A 17,155-nucleotide genomic window follows, 5' to 3' on the forward strand; every position below is an offset into this window, starting at 1 on the left:
CAGAACTCTTTTCCTCTTGCAAAACTGAATCTCTGTACCTATTAAGCACCAACTCCCCATTCTCCACACCCCCCAGCCCCTGCCAACCAGATCCGCAGATGGGGTATCTTTGTTAATGCAGATTAACTTGGCCTCCGGTGTATGGTCTGCAGCCATTGACTCAAACACAGGGAATGAGAACCCTCTGGAAGTGAGCTTGGAAATCTGAATTTCACAGGCTTCCCAAATAGGTACAAAAGAACAAGAAACAAAACAAACATTACCACGAATGATGAAACATTTGTGGAAATATGTGGATTACCTCCTGTAAGCATGAAGAAAATGGAAGGCATTTACCTTGTTATTGTCACTGGGGCAGATCCGGAGCCAGGAGCCAGTTCGGGCCAGAGGTGGATTTACCCTGGAGCTGCTGAGGCGTATGCTGGGGGCTGCCCAGGAGCCTGGGTGGAGAGTAGCAGATGGCTCTGAGAGTGGAGGGGAAGCCAGGTTGCCAGCAGGAAGCATCCTCTCAAAAGAGAAACCAAAAGGATGAGACGTGAATCTCCAAGCACCACTAGTTGATATGACTTATTTTTCATTCTGAATACTCATTTTCATACTTAGAAGTCTATATTCATCATTTTAGATTAGTTCTCCTACAGAGGACCTCAAAATTTAGTTCCTACAAAACCTGGATCTGCCTCTGATTGTGTGTGTGTGTGTGTGTGTGTGTGTGTGTGTGTGTGAGAGAGAGAGAGAGAGAGACAGAGTCTTACTCTGTTGCCCAGGCTGGAGTGTAGTGGCATGATCTTGGCTCACTGTAACCTCCGCCTCTGGGTTCAAGCGATTCTCCTGCCTCAGCCTCCCACATAGCCACCACCATGTCCAGCTAATTTTTGTATTTTTGGTACAGCTGGGATTTTGCCATGTTGACCAGGCTAGCCTCAAACTCCTGGCCTCAAATGATCCGCCTGTCTCAGCCTCTGAAAGTGCTGGGATTACAGGTGTGAACCACCACGCCCTACCCGGTGGGTTTTATTTACACCTGGGGTTTTCAAAGTGAAACTAGTTACACACACACAGCTAATTCTTGTGTTTTTAGTGGAGATGGGATTTCACCATGTTGACCATGCTGGTCTCAAACTCCTGACCTCAAGTGGCCCACCTGTCTTGGCCTCCCAAAGTTCTGTGATTACAGGCATGAGCCACCGTGCCTGGCCTGCCTCTGATTTTTGAGATCTGCAAAGGTTCATTCTTCTTTAAGATTGTCCTGCGCCAGGCTCGGTGCAGTGGCTCACGCCTGTAAATCCCAGCACTTTGGGAGCCTGAGGTGGGCAGATCACAAGGTCAGGAGTTCAATACCAGACTGACAGACATGGTGAAACCCTATCTCTACTAAAAGTACAAATTAGCCGGGCATGGTGGCGCACATCTGTAATCCCAACTACTCATGAGGCTGAGGCAGAAGAATTGCTTGAACCCAGGAGGCAGAGGTTGCAGTGAGCCAAGATCGCGCCACTGCACTCCAGCCTGGGCAACAGAGCAAGACTCCGTCTCAAAAAAAAAAAAAAAAAAAAGATTGTCCTGTGCTGCCTGAAGTTGGTGAAAAATCCTAAGTAACAAACACCAAGATTCGAAGCTCTCTGGTTCCCCCTCCACGACAGAACCAGTGGTGGGCACATAGTCAGCTTGGAATCATCTTCCTTAAGGCCTCACCCCCAGGTCAGGGAACCTCTCATTCCTGCAGCTGGTCCTGGAGCAGCTATCTGGCCCCTGCTCCCTGCTGCCCCTCCGGTAACAAGCCATCATGTGTGTGGGGCGTGTTCTCTAGACCTGTTCTCACGCTCCTGAAACCATTATTGAGTCTTACAGGTGCTTTAAGTGCCCTGGGCTTCATCAGAGCCTTTGAATGCCCCAAGTGAAACTAGTTATTCAGTGGGAACCCTCAGTGGGTGGCTGCCTTCTCCCTGACACTGCATGCCCAGGCAGCTCTCTGAAGGGCAGCCGCAGCCACTCGGTTGCACAGGGACACACACACACAAACACATGTACATGCACACCTACACACACACAGGCACTCACACTCAGCCCCCAAGAGAACCATCCACACTCGAAGGGGGCTCACACAAGTAAAGCCAGCAGAAACTGCATCATCGGCTGGGTTAGCTCCTCTCTACAATGACTTTGGCAAGCTGGAATGTTTTTTTAAAGTACAGGCAGGCTAGGCAAGGTGGCTCATACCTGTAATTCCAGCACTTTAGGAGGCTAAAGTGGAGAAGGATCGCTTGAGCCCAGGAGTTCAAGACCAGCATGGGCAACGTAGCAAGACCTCATCTCTACAAAAACTCAAAAAATTAGCCGGGCGTGGCCTCGTGTGCCTGTAGTCCCAGCTACTCAGGAGTCTGAGGTAGGAGGATCACTTGAGCCAGGAATTCAAGGCTGTAGTGAGCCATGATTGCACCACTGCACTCCAGCCTGGGGGACAGAGCAAGACCCTGTCTCAAAACAAATACAGGCACAGCGCATTTAATTGCGGTCCACTTTATTGCACTTCAGATTGCATTTTTTCACAAATTGAAGGTTTGTGGTAACCCCAGAGTCAAGCATGTGTTGGCACCATTTTTCCACAAGCATGTGGCCACTTTGCATCTGTGTGTCACACTTTCGCAATTCTTGAAATATTTCAAACTTCTTCCTTATGATATCTGTTGTGAAGCTGGTTCTTCCAGACATTCCCGCAGGCTGTTCATGCAGCTCCCATCCACAATGAACCCACGGGACACTCACCTTCAGGAGTCTGGGATCACAGGTGGGGCAGAGCAATTTGTCAATGTTTATAAAAGGAATTCTCCTTGGCAGCCCACTGTTTACCCTCAATCTTGTGGAAATGAGATTTGACCTCTCCTAATCACCTGGTGCCCAAGCCCGACTTTCCTGGGAAATCTCCATTTTAGCACAGACAGTTTCCCAGGCAGCTTCGTGCTGACTGTCCTCGGGTCACTGAATCATTTAACCGGCTATTTTATTTAATTTTGTTTTTGAGACAGAGTTTCACTCTGTCTCCCAGGCTGGAGTACAGTGGCTTGATCTGGGCTCAGTGCTACCTCCGGCTCCCAGGTTCAGGTGATTCTCCTGCCTCAGCCTCCCAAATAGCTGGGACTACAGGCGCCTGCCACCATAACCAGCTAATTTTTGTATTCTTAGTAGAGACGGGGTTTCACCATGTTGGCCAAGATGGTCTTGACCTTTTGACCTCATGATCTACCCACCTTGGCCTCCAAAAGTGCTAGGATTACAGGTGTGAGCCACTGTGGTTAGCCTTTTTTTTTTTTTTTTTAACATGGAGTGTCACTCTGTTACCTAGGCTGGAGTACAATGATGTGATCTCGGCTCACTGTAACCTCCACCTCCAGGGTTCAAGTGATTCTCCCACCTCAGCCTCCCAAGTAGCTGGGATTACAGGCACCAGCCATGATGCCCAGCTAATTTTGTATATTTGTAGAGACAGGGTTTCACCATGTTGGCCAGGCTGGTTTTGAACTCCTGACCTCAGGTGATCCACCCGCTTCGGCCTCCCAAAGTGCTGGGATTACAGGCGTGAGCCACTGCACCTGGCCTTGCCCACTAGTTTTATGAGGAAGAGACATGGGAGCCTTTTCCCCAGCTGGGGCAATCATCGGACAGACATGGAGTCACAGAAGCATCTTGGAACAGGCATCCCAAGACCTGGCCATTGGGCAGGATGTGGGACTGGTGAAGGGTCATAAATGTCCCTTTGAATCAGTCTCCCTCCACACAGGAAAAGCCCACCGCTCTGCGCTCACCTTCGGCCATCAGACAGGGCTCGGGGGCACCTGAGGAGCTAGTAGGAGGAGGTGCCTGCCACTGCCTGCGGAGGAGGATGCTGGCGTTCCTATTTCGCAAGCCCAGCTTGGAGAGCCAGCTGAGACCTTCTGGGCAGCTCTTGCACACCCCTGCTAAGAAACTCTGCCTTCTTGCCTCAGGCCCAGAACCTCACCCACCTGGGCTTGCCCCCTCCCTTCCAGGGCCCACTGGCCTCCTGACTCAGGCTCCCCAGAGCACCTGACCCTGTGAGTCACTGGCCCATCTACAACTCCCCTCCCCCCACTGCTTGCATTGTGCTTGATTGGAGCCAGGTCAACGAAAGTCACAGAACTGCAAACAGAGATGGACTCTCAGAAGTCAGAAGTGGCAAGCGTGGCTGAAAGGAATCAAGGGTCCCCCTGGTTGGCTAGTTCTTACAGAATAGGTTTAAAAAAAGCTGTACTGAGAGTTTTTATGGGGACAAGGAGCCAGTCTGGTGCCTGCCTGATGTGGCGTCCTAGATGGGCTTGGGCTGCGGGTTACTTGCTCCCAGAGACTCAGAAAGGCAGTGGCAGCAGGTGCTCATTCTCAGAAATGGGGGAAAGTAAATGAAACCTGCCCTCTCTCCTCTCCACACTTCCCCAGTATTTGTCCTCATGGAGTAAATATCCAAATGATCCCAGGGCATGGATGTTAAGGCAAATGCCAGAGTGTCCAAAGCTCATTACAGGGTCGTTCTCTCAAATCCCCTGCTCACTAGTCCACCATGTTCAGTGAGCACCCACTGTGCACCCAGTGCCTCGAGGAGCTTACAGTCTAACCCTCTGGGCCCAGGGAGGCACGAAGACAGCATGGCTTTGCTGGGAGCCTCACCCTGTTGGCTTAACAATGACTTTTTCAATAATGCCCATAGCTTCCTCCATATCCTGCCACCTAAACCAGGGCCAAGGTCATCATGGGTTTGTGTGGCACAGTTGGAATTAGTGCCCATCCCCACCCCCACATCGGTTCTGTCTTCTTGCCCCAGGTGCTCTGGTCTCTAGCACAGGCTGCTGATCTGGGGACTCGAGGGAGAATCCTCCCCTTCTGGCAAACGCTCAGCAAGTCCCCATGAAACATCCGGCTTCCGGCCTGGGTGTGGATACTTGGCTGACCCTTCATGATGGGAACAGCAGCCCCAGGTCCCAAGCAGTCGGCAGGGTCTGTGGACTGGCCGAGGGGCTACCACGGCCGCCAGAGGCCAGAGCCACAGGGAGGCGAGGGCGGCGAGGGCATGGGCAAGGATGCGGGCTGTGGGGCAGACGCGGACGCTGGGGTGGGCGCAGATGGGCCACCGGAGTCACCAGCGCGCCCGCCATCGGGAGTGGCGCCCGCAGCTCTCCGCCACAGGTGTTCTAGCAGGCGCGCGCTCACGGCGGGCTCCAGGACGCGGCAGGCGGGCAGCACGTGGGCCAGGCGCGCCACACAGGCGCTGTAGCCCTCGCGGTAGCTGTCGCAAGGCACTGCGGGCGGAGAGCGGCGTGAGGCGCGGCGTCGGGTGCGGGGCGCGGGGTGCAGGGCTCGGGGCAGGGCGGGGGGGGCTCACTCACCGGGCGCTGCCATGGGCCATGAGGACGCAGGCAGCTCCTGCAGGAAGCGCACGGTCATTTCCAGGACGTCCGCCTTCTCCAGCTTCGAGTAGCTGGAGTTCTGCGCCCGGCCACGAGGGAGAGGGACAGAGAACCACCAAGACAGACATCTGGCCAGCTGCAGTGCGCACCGCGCACTCGTTGGGAGCTGGGTGCGGGGCGCGCCGTGGCCTGCGGAGGGTCCGCTTCGGCGCGTCCACCCCACCCAGACTCCGCCTCGGGCGCCGCGAGGAAACCCCCAGCGGGTTCCTCCCGCAGAAGCACCCGGTCCCCCTGCTCGGGCTCCGCGCCCCAGGACCCTCCGCCCTCAGCCCGCTGCCCTCCGCCGGGGCGCGCTCACCTCCCGGCCCAGCAGCGGCAGGATGAGCCCCTTGAGCTGGCTCAGGCTCTGGTTGATGCGCGCGCGCCGGCGCTTCTCCAGCAGCGGCTTCAGGCTCTGCGGGCGTGCGGCGTGGTGATTAGACGGGTCCCCCGTGTCCCCCGCCCTGCCCCAGTCCCGGGTTCCCACCTTGCGCAGCTCCGCCGCGTCCCCTGCCCGGCGAGGCAGCCCCATGCTCCGCGGGAAAGCGGCGGCAGCTGCGAGCCCCACGCAAAGGGAAACCGAGATCCGGAAGGAGGTCCCGAGCGCGGCACGAGCTGGTGCCAGAAGAGTGCGCGCCGCGCCAGCAGCGGAACTTTAAGGGAGCGGCTCGCCCGCCCAGACCCGCCCCATGGAGTCCCGCCGCCCGCCGGTCCCACCCCTCGCCTTTGTTCCTGCGCGGGGTGGAGCCGGGAGGGGAGACAGCGACGCCCCCGAGGATCCCGCTCCAGTCCTTCGCGTCCCATCTACAGCGGGGTGGCGGCCCCCGGCTGTCCCCGAGCACCTGCGGGGAAGTGGCGAGGGCGTCATCGGGGGCGGTCACTGCGTGACCCCGAGGGCAAGAGGGCCAGGTGGGGCCAGGCTTTGCCTGGCTCGAGCTGCAGTCCCTCCTCTCCAATACAGCTCCTCATTCATTCCCCAGACTCGGTTCAGCGTCTCCTCTGAGCCCCGCCCTGGGCCGGGGCAGGGGACCCAGCGGCTGCAGGACTGCCAAGGCCCGCGGTTCCGGGAGCTCCCACGAAGGACAGTAGCAGGAGGGACTCCCACCCACAGCTGCTCTATCGGCGGAAGGGCTGAGCTGGACTGGGAATCCGAGGTCCGGAGAGAAGTTGTGACTTGCTCCAGCCCTTGACGCTGGGAACCGGCCGAGCCAGGACAAGGGCACCAGTCGCTAGACGCCCGGCTCTAAGGATCCTGTGGAATCCTCCAGCGGCTTGCCGAGGTGTCATCTGGTTACCCCACTCCAGGCTTTGGGTGGGGAAACGGAATCCCACAGAAGCAGAGGCAGCCCGGGTGCCCTCGGAGCCCGTTTTCATTCCCACCGGCTGGGGATCCTGGTTCTCGCCCGCAGGACAGTCAGGGCTCACATGACGCGCGGGCCGGGCAGTCGTGGGTGCGGGCCCCCAGCTGCCCGCCTGGTGGGGGGGCCCCAGCGGCCCGCCCAGGACCGCCTCCGCGCCGCGTGGCCGTTGCTGAGGCAAACTGGCTGGCGTCCCCCGCCCATCTGCTCTGGGCTCCCCTCTCCCGAGGGGCTGGCGGGGCAACGGCCACGACCGCGGACCACACTGCGAACTGCTGGGCAGAGTGATGACTGGCCAGATCCACCGAGCCAGCCCAGAGGAGGCCCCATGGGGCGGAGTCAAGACGGGCTCTGTCCAGGGTGCTGGATGAACCCCCGAACCCCACTTCCGAGCTCCACCCCTGTAGCTGGTCCCAGGTCCCCCTCCCTCAGGGTTCTCCCAGCAGGGCAGAAGAAAACCAAGGTACACACTAAGGGGCCCGGAGAAGCCTGGGCCAGGGGAGCCCGGGTCACCCATAGCTGTCTGTGGTATGAGAAGGAGCTTAGGCCACCATTCATGGACACTTACTGTGTGCCAAGTTCAGGGCCTAACACTTTAAGGCTCGCATCTGCATTAACCCTCATAAAAGTTCTAACAAGTGAGAATAACTCATTCAACATATTTGGCCCAGCAGGGACTGGAGGAACCTGAGACCTTGTCCTCCATGGTTGAGGCCAGTTTGCCTCCACTGGCCTCCCCCAAGACAATGACTTGTTCTTTAAGGGCTCAAAAGACTCTGTGGACCTTTTCCCTCCCATCCTCAGCCCAAGGCACCTAGCCTGGCTCACTCAGTTCTGCACCCACAAGCCAGCCACAAAATGCTTTAAAAACAAAACAAGGCCGAATATGGTGACTCATGGCTGTAATCCCAACACTATGGAATGCCAAGGCCCGCGGATCATGAGGTCAAGAGATCGAGACTATCCTGGTCAACATGGTGAAAACCTGTCTCTACTAAAAATACAAAAATCAGCTGGGCGTGGTGGCATGAACCTGTAGCCAAGATCACGCCACTGCACTCCAGCCTGGTGACAGAGTGAGACTCTGTCTCAAAAAAACAAAGTTGTGTTTGGTGGCTTATGCCTGTAATCTCAACACTTTGGGAGGCTGAGGTGGGCAGATCACGAGGTCAGGAGTTCAAGTCTAGCCTGGCCAACATGATGAAACCCCATCTCTACTAAAAATACACACACACACACAAAAACACAAAAATTAGCCAGGCATGGTGGCAGGCACCTGTAATCTCAGCTACTCGGGAGGTTGAGGCAGGAGAATTGCTGGAACCTGGGAGGCAAAGTTTGCCCTGAGCTGAGATTGTGCCATTGCAATCCAGGCTGGGCAACAAGAGGGAAACTCCATCTCAAAAAAATAAAAAAACCCTCCCCATGCCTCATTTTCCCCAGCTGTAAACTGAGAACAACAGGTGTACCTCTCCCATAGCACCTCTGGATTGGATATCCAGGTGAAGCATGGTGAGCGTTTGGTGGGTGGTACAGATTTCATAAAAGTGTGACTGCTGGTGTGAGCTCCCTAGAGCTGCTGGGGAGGACCCAGATAGCCCGATGGATGTGGGAGAGCCCAGAAAGGATAGAAGCCTGGCAGGAAAGGCCTGGCTTGAAGCCTGAGTTTGAGCCATGTCCTGAAAGGAGTTGAAGAGGTTGGCCATCAGGGGTGGGTGCTCACACATGGCACTAATGGAGATGTCAATAGCAACAATGGCAGTGGCTCAGGGGCATCTGCCCAGCCCACTGGAAGGGCATTAGAGAATCACCTGGACCTGGCCCACAGAATCACAAAACCATGTGCTGGATGAGCGTATCCACGGCCAAGGTGGCCACCTTAGGCGTGGAGGACACGAATTGCAGGGCCTTTTAGAATGGAGGAGGCACAGGGAAGGGGTGCCCAAGACAAGCCATTTTAGCACCTCCTTCTGACAGTACCCCTGCTACTTGCTGGCCTCATGGTACACGTGCCTCTGGACACCTGGAGGAGGGCAGCGCCAGCCTCAGTGAACCTGTTGCTCTGGCCACCACCAGCTCCAGCAGTGAGACTGCCAGGAAAAGACTCCTCCCTCCTTTTGTCTGCAAACCGCTGGGCAAGGGTCCCAGATCCCAGTGGCCACAGGTCCCATGGAGAGAATGAGGGTGATCTGGCCGGATGGAAGTCATTGGAAACCCACCTGGCTAGGCACGGCCCAGCAGCTCCAGTTACCCGGGCACCTGGGAGGATGGGAGGCCACCACCCAGGTTGCCACTAGGTGGCAGTCCCAGGGAAGGGACCGGAGGCACCTCCGAGTTTAGCACTATGACTCCCACTGTCCCTGGAAGGGGCTTCCTTCATTCTACATCTCAGCGCTGACTGTGCCAGACCCGGGTTGGTGCCGAGTGAAACCTTCAGGCGGGGTGGGGCCACGCCCCCACGGGACTCAGAAGGGTGGGTGTTGGGACAGGAAGAGCACAGGAAGGGTGCTTCAAGGTCGCTGACAGGCAGCCTGCACTCCCACAGCTACTTAGCCTCCACCTTCTGGAAGCTTTTCCTCCCATCCTTCCGGCACTAGCCGCTCCCACGGCTTGTGTTCGGTGGTGCCCGCAGGGTGGCTTGGCACATATTCGCTCTCCAGCCTGCGCCCTCTGGCGCTTTCCTGCGCCCCTGCAGGGGTCTTCGTCCCCTCTCTCTGGATGCCCGCGATCCCGCGTGTCCACACAAGCCCTACCCCCACCCCCCAATCCCTGCCTTCTGTGTGCCTGGAAGTCCCTCCATCCTGACAGCGGCTGTGGGCGGCCTCAGGCCGCGGCGTCTAGACGGAGTTCCCAACGCACCAGGGGTTCCTGTCCTGCCCTCCCCGCTGGAAGCTCTGGGGCCCTTTGCACTCTCCAGAGATTTAGACCCAAAGCCCCTCAGGGACGCGGTAGGCCTGCTCCTGCCTCAGGGCCTCGCGCTCCACACCCAGCCCCACCGCACCTCCACAGAGACCTTTCCCTGACCGCCCACGTGGCTCCGATGGTCACTCCCCAGTCACCTCTGGAATTGCGTCGCCAGCGCCTGGAACCGCAGTGAGCGGACACTGGGCAGGTGAATGAATTTGTGCCTGGACGGCTCTCCAATTTGAACCCAGTTCTGCTGCCCTCTGGGGTCTCAACTGTTACGTGAGACAAATTAGGAGAGAAGCCCCTGGGCGCCCTGCCCCAGTCGCCCGAGTGCCCCCGTCGCCCGAGTGCCCCCGTCGCCCGAGTGCCCCCGTCGCCCGAGTGCCCCCGTCGCCCGAGTGCCCCCGCGGAGCGGCGGGGGAGGGCGGGGAACTCTGGCTGAGGCTGCGGGGCGGGGCGCGGCAGGGCGGGGGCGGGCCCGAGGCTTAAGCCGACGTCGTCCGGCTCCGGCCCCAGAGCGCGGCGGAGCGGAGCGAAGCGCCAGGCAGTCCCGAGCAGAGGCCGGGCCCGCAGCCGCCCCGCCTCCCGGCGCGCAGAGCCCCGACGGCCGCACCGCGGACTCCTCCCGTCCGCGAGGACACGCGCATGGCTTCCTGGGGGAGGCTCTGAGTGCGGGGTCGCGGCGCCGCAGGCGGCACCATGGCCCTGGAACAGGCGCTGCAGGCGGCGCGGCAGGGCGAGCTGGACGTGCTGCGGTCGCTACACGCCGCCGGCCTGCTGGGGCCCTCGCTGCGCGACCCGCTGGACGCGCTGCCCGTGCACCACGCGGCCCGCGCCGGGAAGCTGCACTGTCTGCGCTTCCTGGTGGAGGAGGCCGCCCTCCCCGCCGCGGCCCGCGCCCGCAACGGCGCCACCCCGGCCCACGACGCCGCCGCCACCGGCCACCTCGCCTGCTTGCAGTGGCTGCTGTCTCAGGGAGGCTGCAGAGTGCAGGTGGGTCCGCGCCGTTCGCCGGGGGTCCTGTGGTTTCCTCCTCAGGAGACAGTCCTGGCCCAGAGCCCCCACGCCGGGGCTCAAGGATGGGTGGGGTTTGGCACCTCCTGGCCCAGCTGAGCCCTTCACGGAGCTCCTTCCAGAGGCCCTCAGGTGAGTGGGCTCCCTAGCTTGCAAGTACTCGGGCAGATGCCCTGGCGAGCCTGGGGGCTCCCTGGAAGCACACCTGGGTGATGGGAGCCAGAAGGGTGCCGCCTCCGTGGGGCGGGTAGTTACTAGTGGTTACCAGGAGAGGGAAGGCACTGATCTGAAGTCCTGGAAGTGGGTGGGGACGTGAGGCCTGGGCGGCAGAGTCAGAAGCCCATGTCCTCCAGGGCCGGGTCTGAAAGGAGGCTGGGCAAAGTCCCACAGCCCAGGCTGAGCTGCAGGTGTCCCCAGCCAGTGTGTGGGGGAATGATGATGGGCGGTAGTAAATGGGGGTCTCCGCATAACCCAGGCTGGCCCCAGGACATCCGTGCTGTCAAGGCTCCCAGCTGTCAGGTGCTTCTCCAGCCCAGGCTGATTCTTGCTGTCCCCAGACCCCACTTGGTCCCTCTGAGCAGTGATCTCCCAGGGGCATCCTGGCTGCTGAGAAGCAGGTAGCCAGGCGAGGGTCAGAGAGTTCCAAGCACAGGGAACGAGAAGTGCAGAGCCCTGAGGCGCGCACACTCCTGTCCTGTCAGAGGGCCAGCAGGAGGCCGAGTATTGAGTGGGTGAGGAGGGGAGAAGCTGCCAGGGCCAGGCCAGAGGGTCTCCTAGGCCAAGGTTAGGGATTTGGATGAAATTCTGCTTGTGGGGACAGCCATGGGAGGGAGGAACCGGAGCTGATTTTCCACTTAGACCACTGGGCTCCCTGGAGATGGAAGGGGAGGAGGCAGGCTTGCTATGGCCCGACAATGGCCAGGCCAGCCCACCTTCTGCCCTCAGATAGAAGGCCCCCTACCCTTCCTGGGAGATGGCCCGCCCCATATCTCTCCATGGGACCTGTTTTCAGGGCTTCCTGGCTACGTGGCCCATGCCCACTCTTTTGGGAGGTGTCATGCCTGCCTTATCCGGTGTCCAGGCCTGGCCGGAAGCCTCCCTTGCCAGAGCAGAGGAGCTGGGCAAAGCAGGTGGCCTTGGCCCCAGCTTATCAAGTCTCCTGCCCTCTGGGCCAGGCAGGCTTGGGTGCTGGGGGAGGAAGGGGTGGGAGGGATGACCTGGATCCTTGGGCTTCCCCAGCCCAGAGAGATAAGCTGCTTTAGGGTGTGGTCCACTGCACATGAGGCTGCTGGGGCCTGGACAGCTGTTGCTGCCTCAGGGACAGGCCAGAGCCCAGAGGCCTATGGCCCTCTCCTTACCGTTTCCACCACTGAGGGGCCCAGAGCCAGTGAGACCCTTGGAGCCTCAGACCCTCAGTCCCCAAGGCCAGTAGAAAGGGAGTGCCTTTCTGAAGAGCTGGGGCTCAGGTCACATTTCACCATGGTTCTGCCTGGGTCCCCTCTAGTGAGCTCCGACCTTTGGCCTCAGAGCCCAAGATCAGAACTGGGAACCAGTCTCTGGTCCCCTCACCACCGGCTTTCTAGCACACAGGAGGGGCATCAGTGTCCTCAGCTTCCTATGGGCCATCACATTCTCTGCCCTGTCTTCCTCCCTGCCTCCTGAGCAGGATCACCAGGCTGTTGCCCTGCCCTGCAGGCTGCCTGATGTCCCTGTCAGTGGCCCAGGGCCTCAGCTCCCTCCGTGCCCTGTTTCCTTGCATGTCTCACAGGAGCCTCAGAGTTTCTCTTCCCATGTGATTCAGCTTCCTGAGGCCTGGGGTCTCTTGCCAGCTCCTGCTGTCTCTGATACTCTGTGACCACAGTGCCCTCTCTCTGGGCACGGCAGGGCAGAGAGGCTTCACTCCCTGACCCTAGTGAAGTGTGCCCACTGCCTCCTTCTACCGCAACCCTGCCCACCCCTCTGTTGTCCATGTGCGTGGCGCTGGGAGGTCGTTCCGTTCCAGAACTAGTGCCCACTCGGCCAAGTGCAGCAGCCTCTGTGTCTAGAAGTCTGGGTCCTCCGTGATTCTCCTCCCGGCCCAGGTCCCATAAGCACTCCCCTCCAGCCCCTTTCTCAGCAGATACACACATGGAGTGTGCACAGATGACACATTCAGCAGTTCTGGGCCCAGACCTCTGGCCCCACCCACTCTGAGGTCCCTGGGGGAAGTTTTATCCAAGCCTTCCCAGAGGCCACCACTAGCCTGCACCTAGCACCCCTGGCTGACTGCCCTGGACCCGCCCACCAGCGCCCAGCAACTTCCACCTCCACAGGGGCAAGAACACAGGCTGCTCCTGTGCGTGGGCGCTGGCAAGTCTGCCAGGGGAGGGGGGCAGTTTTCTGCACTGAGGTTGGGTTGCTGGAGGCGCATCAGGGTGGAGGCTTCTGTTCCCATGTGACACCTAGGAAGGTGGAGAGAGGGGGGCAAGTGTTGGAAGCAGGGGTTGCCCCCAGTCCCAATGCTAGCTTGGTGTGGCACCACAGCCCCCTTCCTGGCCCTGCTCAGCCCAACAACCCTCTGTCACTCCTTCAGCCATGCCCTGAGCCCCTGGGTGTCAGGGCTGTGGCCCTCAGCCTGGAGCCAGTGTCCTGCCATGACAACCCAGTGCCTCTCACATAGGCAGCCCACAGTCAGGACCTGCCGGCCTCTGAAAGCCAGGCACGGCGATGCTGCCTTTTGGCTGTGGCTCAGAGAGGGCCAGTTCGTTGCCCCAAGACAGCAGCAGGATTCAAACCTAGGATCCGCTTGACCCAAAAAAACATTGCTGAGTGAGGCCTGGCCAATCTCTCCAGGAAAGGCAGAGAGCACAGAGCTACCCCCAAGGCCTGTAGGAGTCTGGGAGTGGCCCAAGCCAGGGGCAGGGCAGGAACAGCCTTTAGGACTTGAACTGGCTCTCCTCCCACAGGACAAAGACAATTCTGGTGCCACAGTCTTGCATCTGGCTGCCCGCTTTGGCCACCCTGAGGTGGTGAACTGGCTGCTGCATCATGGCGGTGGGGACCCCACCGCAGCCACAGACATGGGCGCCCTGCCTATCCACTACGCTGCCGCCAAAGGAGACTTCCCCTCCCTGAGGCTTCTCATCGGGCACTACCCTGAGTAAGATCATCCCTCTTAATGGGTCCTCTGGGTGGGCTGGGAAGGGCTTTGGGGGATGCCTGGGATCTACCATGCCTCTCTGGCACTCCAGGGCAGTGATCCCTCCAGCGGCCATCCTGGGGCCAGAGGGCCAGGCCAGAGAGACGGCTCCCACTCATCATGAAATTTCTCCCCTCCTGGAAAACCCCTTCTGGGGCTGCCCCCAGAGCCCTGCAAGCAGGTGCCACCTGCATTCTCAGCCGGCCAGCTGCATGCAGCTGGACTTGGGAGGCTGGGCACACAAGCCAAGGTCACCTGTTCCCCTCAGGCTGCTTCGGTAGCAGGAGCTCTCTCTGGCTCAGGCTGTGCTCATTTGCAAGACTGTTCAGAATGCAGTGGGGGACAGCAAGGACAGGAGCGCCTCCTAGACACTAGTCAAACAGGCGGAAGAGGAATCCCATCAGTTACCAAGCAGTTAAGGGAGAACTGCCCCTCCCAGACCCCCACCCCACCTCCTGGCCCCAGAGCCCCTGGCTGGAGGCCATCCAGGGAGCAGCCTGTCATCTCCTGCGGCCCCTCAGCCCATTCCCACTACCAAGGGAAGCATGGGGCTCCCAAACCTCCTGGGGTGTGGGCTGGGAGCTCCCCTGGGTGGGGTGGGGGCTCATACAGAACAGGGGGCATGTGTCAGTCTAGGGGAGGGAGGGAGGGACTCAGGTCTTAGATGCATCTGGGGAGGCAGGGATCCGGGGAAAGCCACCCAGGCCCTGAGAGGGTGGGGTGCCAGATGCCACAGCAGCCTGAGTGGGGAGTGGGGAGCTCTGACCAGTGACCCTTGTTAGTCTAAGTGGGAGCCTGGGATATAAACGTGAATGTGGACCCAGCCTCAGAATGAGAGCAGCTACGAGGTAAGAGGATCTGGCCTGTCCCCACCACTGGTTGGTTCCTGGGTGTGCCTGCAGGGCCCCTGGCCACCAGGGAGCAGGCTGGAGGCCAGTTCTGGCCATATGGCCATGTGGCAAGGTGGCCACACCTGCAGCCTTTTGGGCCCAGGCACACTGGCATGGATGTAGGGTGGCCCTAGGACCCACCAGGCCGGGCTCCAGTTGTCCCCTCGGCCCAGGACAAGGAAGCTGGGCCTGGCCTCTCCCTAAGAAGGGGCTCCCTGGTTTGGTTAGTGGAAGACCCAGCAGGTGCTACCCTGGGGAGGGGGCTCTTCACAGCACAGCCAGCCCTGCCAGGCCTGCTTGGTGGCCGCTTTGGTATGAATTCACTGCTTCCAAACAAACTAGAGTTTGGATCATGTCAAAGTCAGCGGGATTTAGAGTAGGAGAACCCCAGGGACCCCTGAGTAGAGGGTCCCAACTGGCTCCTGGCAGCACCTCTTGGAGGCTGTCCCAGATTCCTGAGTTAGACTCTCCAGGTTGGGGCCTGGGAGCCACATGTGGGACATGTCCCCATCCTCACAGTGGTGATTCTGATGCATCTGTCCCACTCCCTCACTTCAAGCAGAGGAGAGGGACAGGTCTTGAGAGGGACAGGTATCCCCCTGAGAGCAGGACCGATATGGCCCAAGTGTGAACTGGAAGATGCTGAGCCCCACTTCTGCAAGTGCTGGTGGGGCCGCCACCCCGGGCCTTCCTCACTGAGAAGGCAGGTCTAGGATACACAATGATCCCCCTGCGGGCTGTGCTGTGGGACGCCCTCCAGGTCTCCGTGCCTGGGGGACCCTGGCCCCCTCCCAGGCCATGACAGGTGCTGGGTGTGATTGGGCACTGGTGGCGATTCAGTGGCCAGATGGCCTGGACTGATGAGCTGCCAGCCCCGCAGGAGTGACCATGAATCTCAGGAAGGTGGACAGAGGGCTTGGGCTCCGTTCCCCACAGCGGCGTGTGACTCAGCTGATAAGAAGGTGTCTTTGTGTGGTTGCCAGGCTGGGCTCCAGCAGGAGGGGCGGCTGGGAATTGGGGTTGGGGGATGGTGTACCCAGTTAGCCTCCTACCTCGGGGGTAGGGATTCCTACTCCCTGAGGCTGTGAATATGTGGGCTGGGAGCTGGGGAGAGCAGAGGCTTGAGCTGCCCCAGGCCACAGGCCCCAATCAGGGGACCCAGGAGGCCCAGCTTCATGCTCTCGAGAGCCTCTGGGGCCTGATGTGAATCTCCGTGAATTATTCACAAGGCTCAGCTCTCTTGCTGGCGTGTGGGTGAGCGCTGAGGGAGGAAGGGCTCCTGGACCTGCTGTTGGGAAACTCGATCCTGCCCAGGGGAGCTGTGGGCGGCCATGGGCCATGGAAGTGACATGCTGCAGAGGAGCTGGAAGGCTGGACAGCCTCAGGGGAGCCCAGCTAATTCCCGGGCTATGGCTTGGGGTCTTAAAATAGAAAGGACTCGAGATTGCAGGAATGTCCTGCAGGTCCCCCCACTTCCCCATCTATCCCGTTCATGGGGCCAAGTCTTCCCAGAAGCAAAGGAGTTGTCACAGTGACAGTAGGGGCTTCTGCCACATGTGACCCTCCCTCTGAGCCCCTATAGAAAAGGGATCTCTCAGTTGGGAGGCATGGGGCTGGCAGGAGCTGGACTGGGGATGTTGAGGCCCTAGGTCTCAGGGAGATTCAGTTGGGAGGGTTGGCCCTCCTGGGCAGGAGCTCCAGTGGCTAATGGAGGGGAACAAGGAGTCCAGACCCCCAATCAGGCCAGATTGAGAAGGGGCAAAGAGTAGATGGCCCTTAAGGCTGGTGGCCACCCTCCCAGGAGGGTCCTGGAGCCCAGGAGCTCACTCTGCTTCCCTCATGTCTATTTCTGGCTGCCACAGGGCCTGAGCAGCTGGGCAGTGCTGTGGGAGGCAGAGTGGTGGAGCCAGGGCTCAGCTGGGACCCTGAGGCTTGAGCTTCCAGGCTGGAGAGTGGGGAGGCTCCCTGGGCCCTGAGTGCTGCCAGTTATAGCAAGCTGAAAAACCAGTTAGCCCAGAGATTTTATCAACTTCACCAGGTGCCTCCTTCCCCCAAAGCCTCCCCTATACCCAACTAGACAAGACGGGTGGGGTTGGAAAGTACCAGTGGCTGGACACAGTGGCTCACGCCTGTAATCCCAGCACTTTGGGAGGCTGAGGCAGGTGGATCACCTGAGGTTAGGAGTTCAAGACCAGCCTGACCAACGTGGTGAAACCCTGTCTCTACTAAAAGTACAAAAATTAGCTGGGCGTGGTGGCACATGCCTGTAATCCCAGCTACTCAGGAGGCTGAGACAGGAGAATTGTTTGAGCCAGAGAGGTGGAGGTTGCAGTGAGCCAATATCATGCCATTGCA

General features: G+C 59.5%; 2 protein-coding genes across 6 annotated transcripts in view; one reads left to right on the top strand and one right to left on the bottom strand.

The window, feature by feature from the left end:
• Positions 1-3,409: 3,409 nt before the first annotated feature.
• On the bottom strand, positions 3,410-6,082 carry HES2 (hes family bHLH transcription factor 2). 2 transcript variants are annotated; one of them, XR_005195416.1, is made up of 5 exons: positions 5,941-6,082; positions 5,773-5,868; positions 5,394-5,493; positions 3,804-5,306; positions 3,410-3,429 (listed from the first exon to the last, which is right to left on the bottom strand). XR_005195416.1 is itself a non-coding variant. In XM_017498287.2 (4 exons), the coding sequence occupies exons 1-4, from the start codon at positions 5,983-5,985 to the stop codon at positions 5,026-5,028; spliced, it is 522 nt and encodes a 173-aa protein (XP_017353776.1). In that variant the 5' UTR covers positions 5,986-6,082; the 3' UTR covers positions 3,528-5,025. The 2 variants fall into 2 exon arrangements, 1 of the variants encoding a protein (XP_017353776.1); XM_017498287.2 differs by lacking the exon at positions 3,410-3,429 and having other exon boundaries at positions 3,528-5,306.
• Positions 6,083-10,232: 4,150 nt separating this feature from the next.
• The window catches only part of ESPN (espin), a 37,495-nt gene continuing 30,572 nt past the window's right edge, over positions 10,233-17,155 (top strand). For all 4 annotated transcript variants that reach the window (XM_017498291.2, XM_037727786.1, XM_017498292.2 and 1 more), the window contains exons 1-2: positions 10,233-10,711; positions 13,678-13,871. In XM_017498291.2, coding sequence (XP_017353780.1) covers positions 10,418-10,711; positions 13,678-13,871 — 488 coding nt within the window. In that variant the 5' untranslated portion in view covers positions 10,233-10,417. The remainder of the gene's footprint in view (positions 10,712-13,677; positions 13,872-17,155) is intronic.

Source organism: Cebus imitator, unplaced genomic scaffold, assembly GCF_001604975.1.
Source record: "Cebus imitator isolate Cc_AM_T3 unplaced genomic scaffold, Cebus_imitator-1.0 Scaffold240, whole genome shotgun sequence".
Taxonomy (NCBI): domain Eukaryota; kingdom Metazoa; phylum Chordata; class Mammalia; order Primates; family Cebidae; genus Cebus; species Cebus imitator.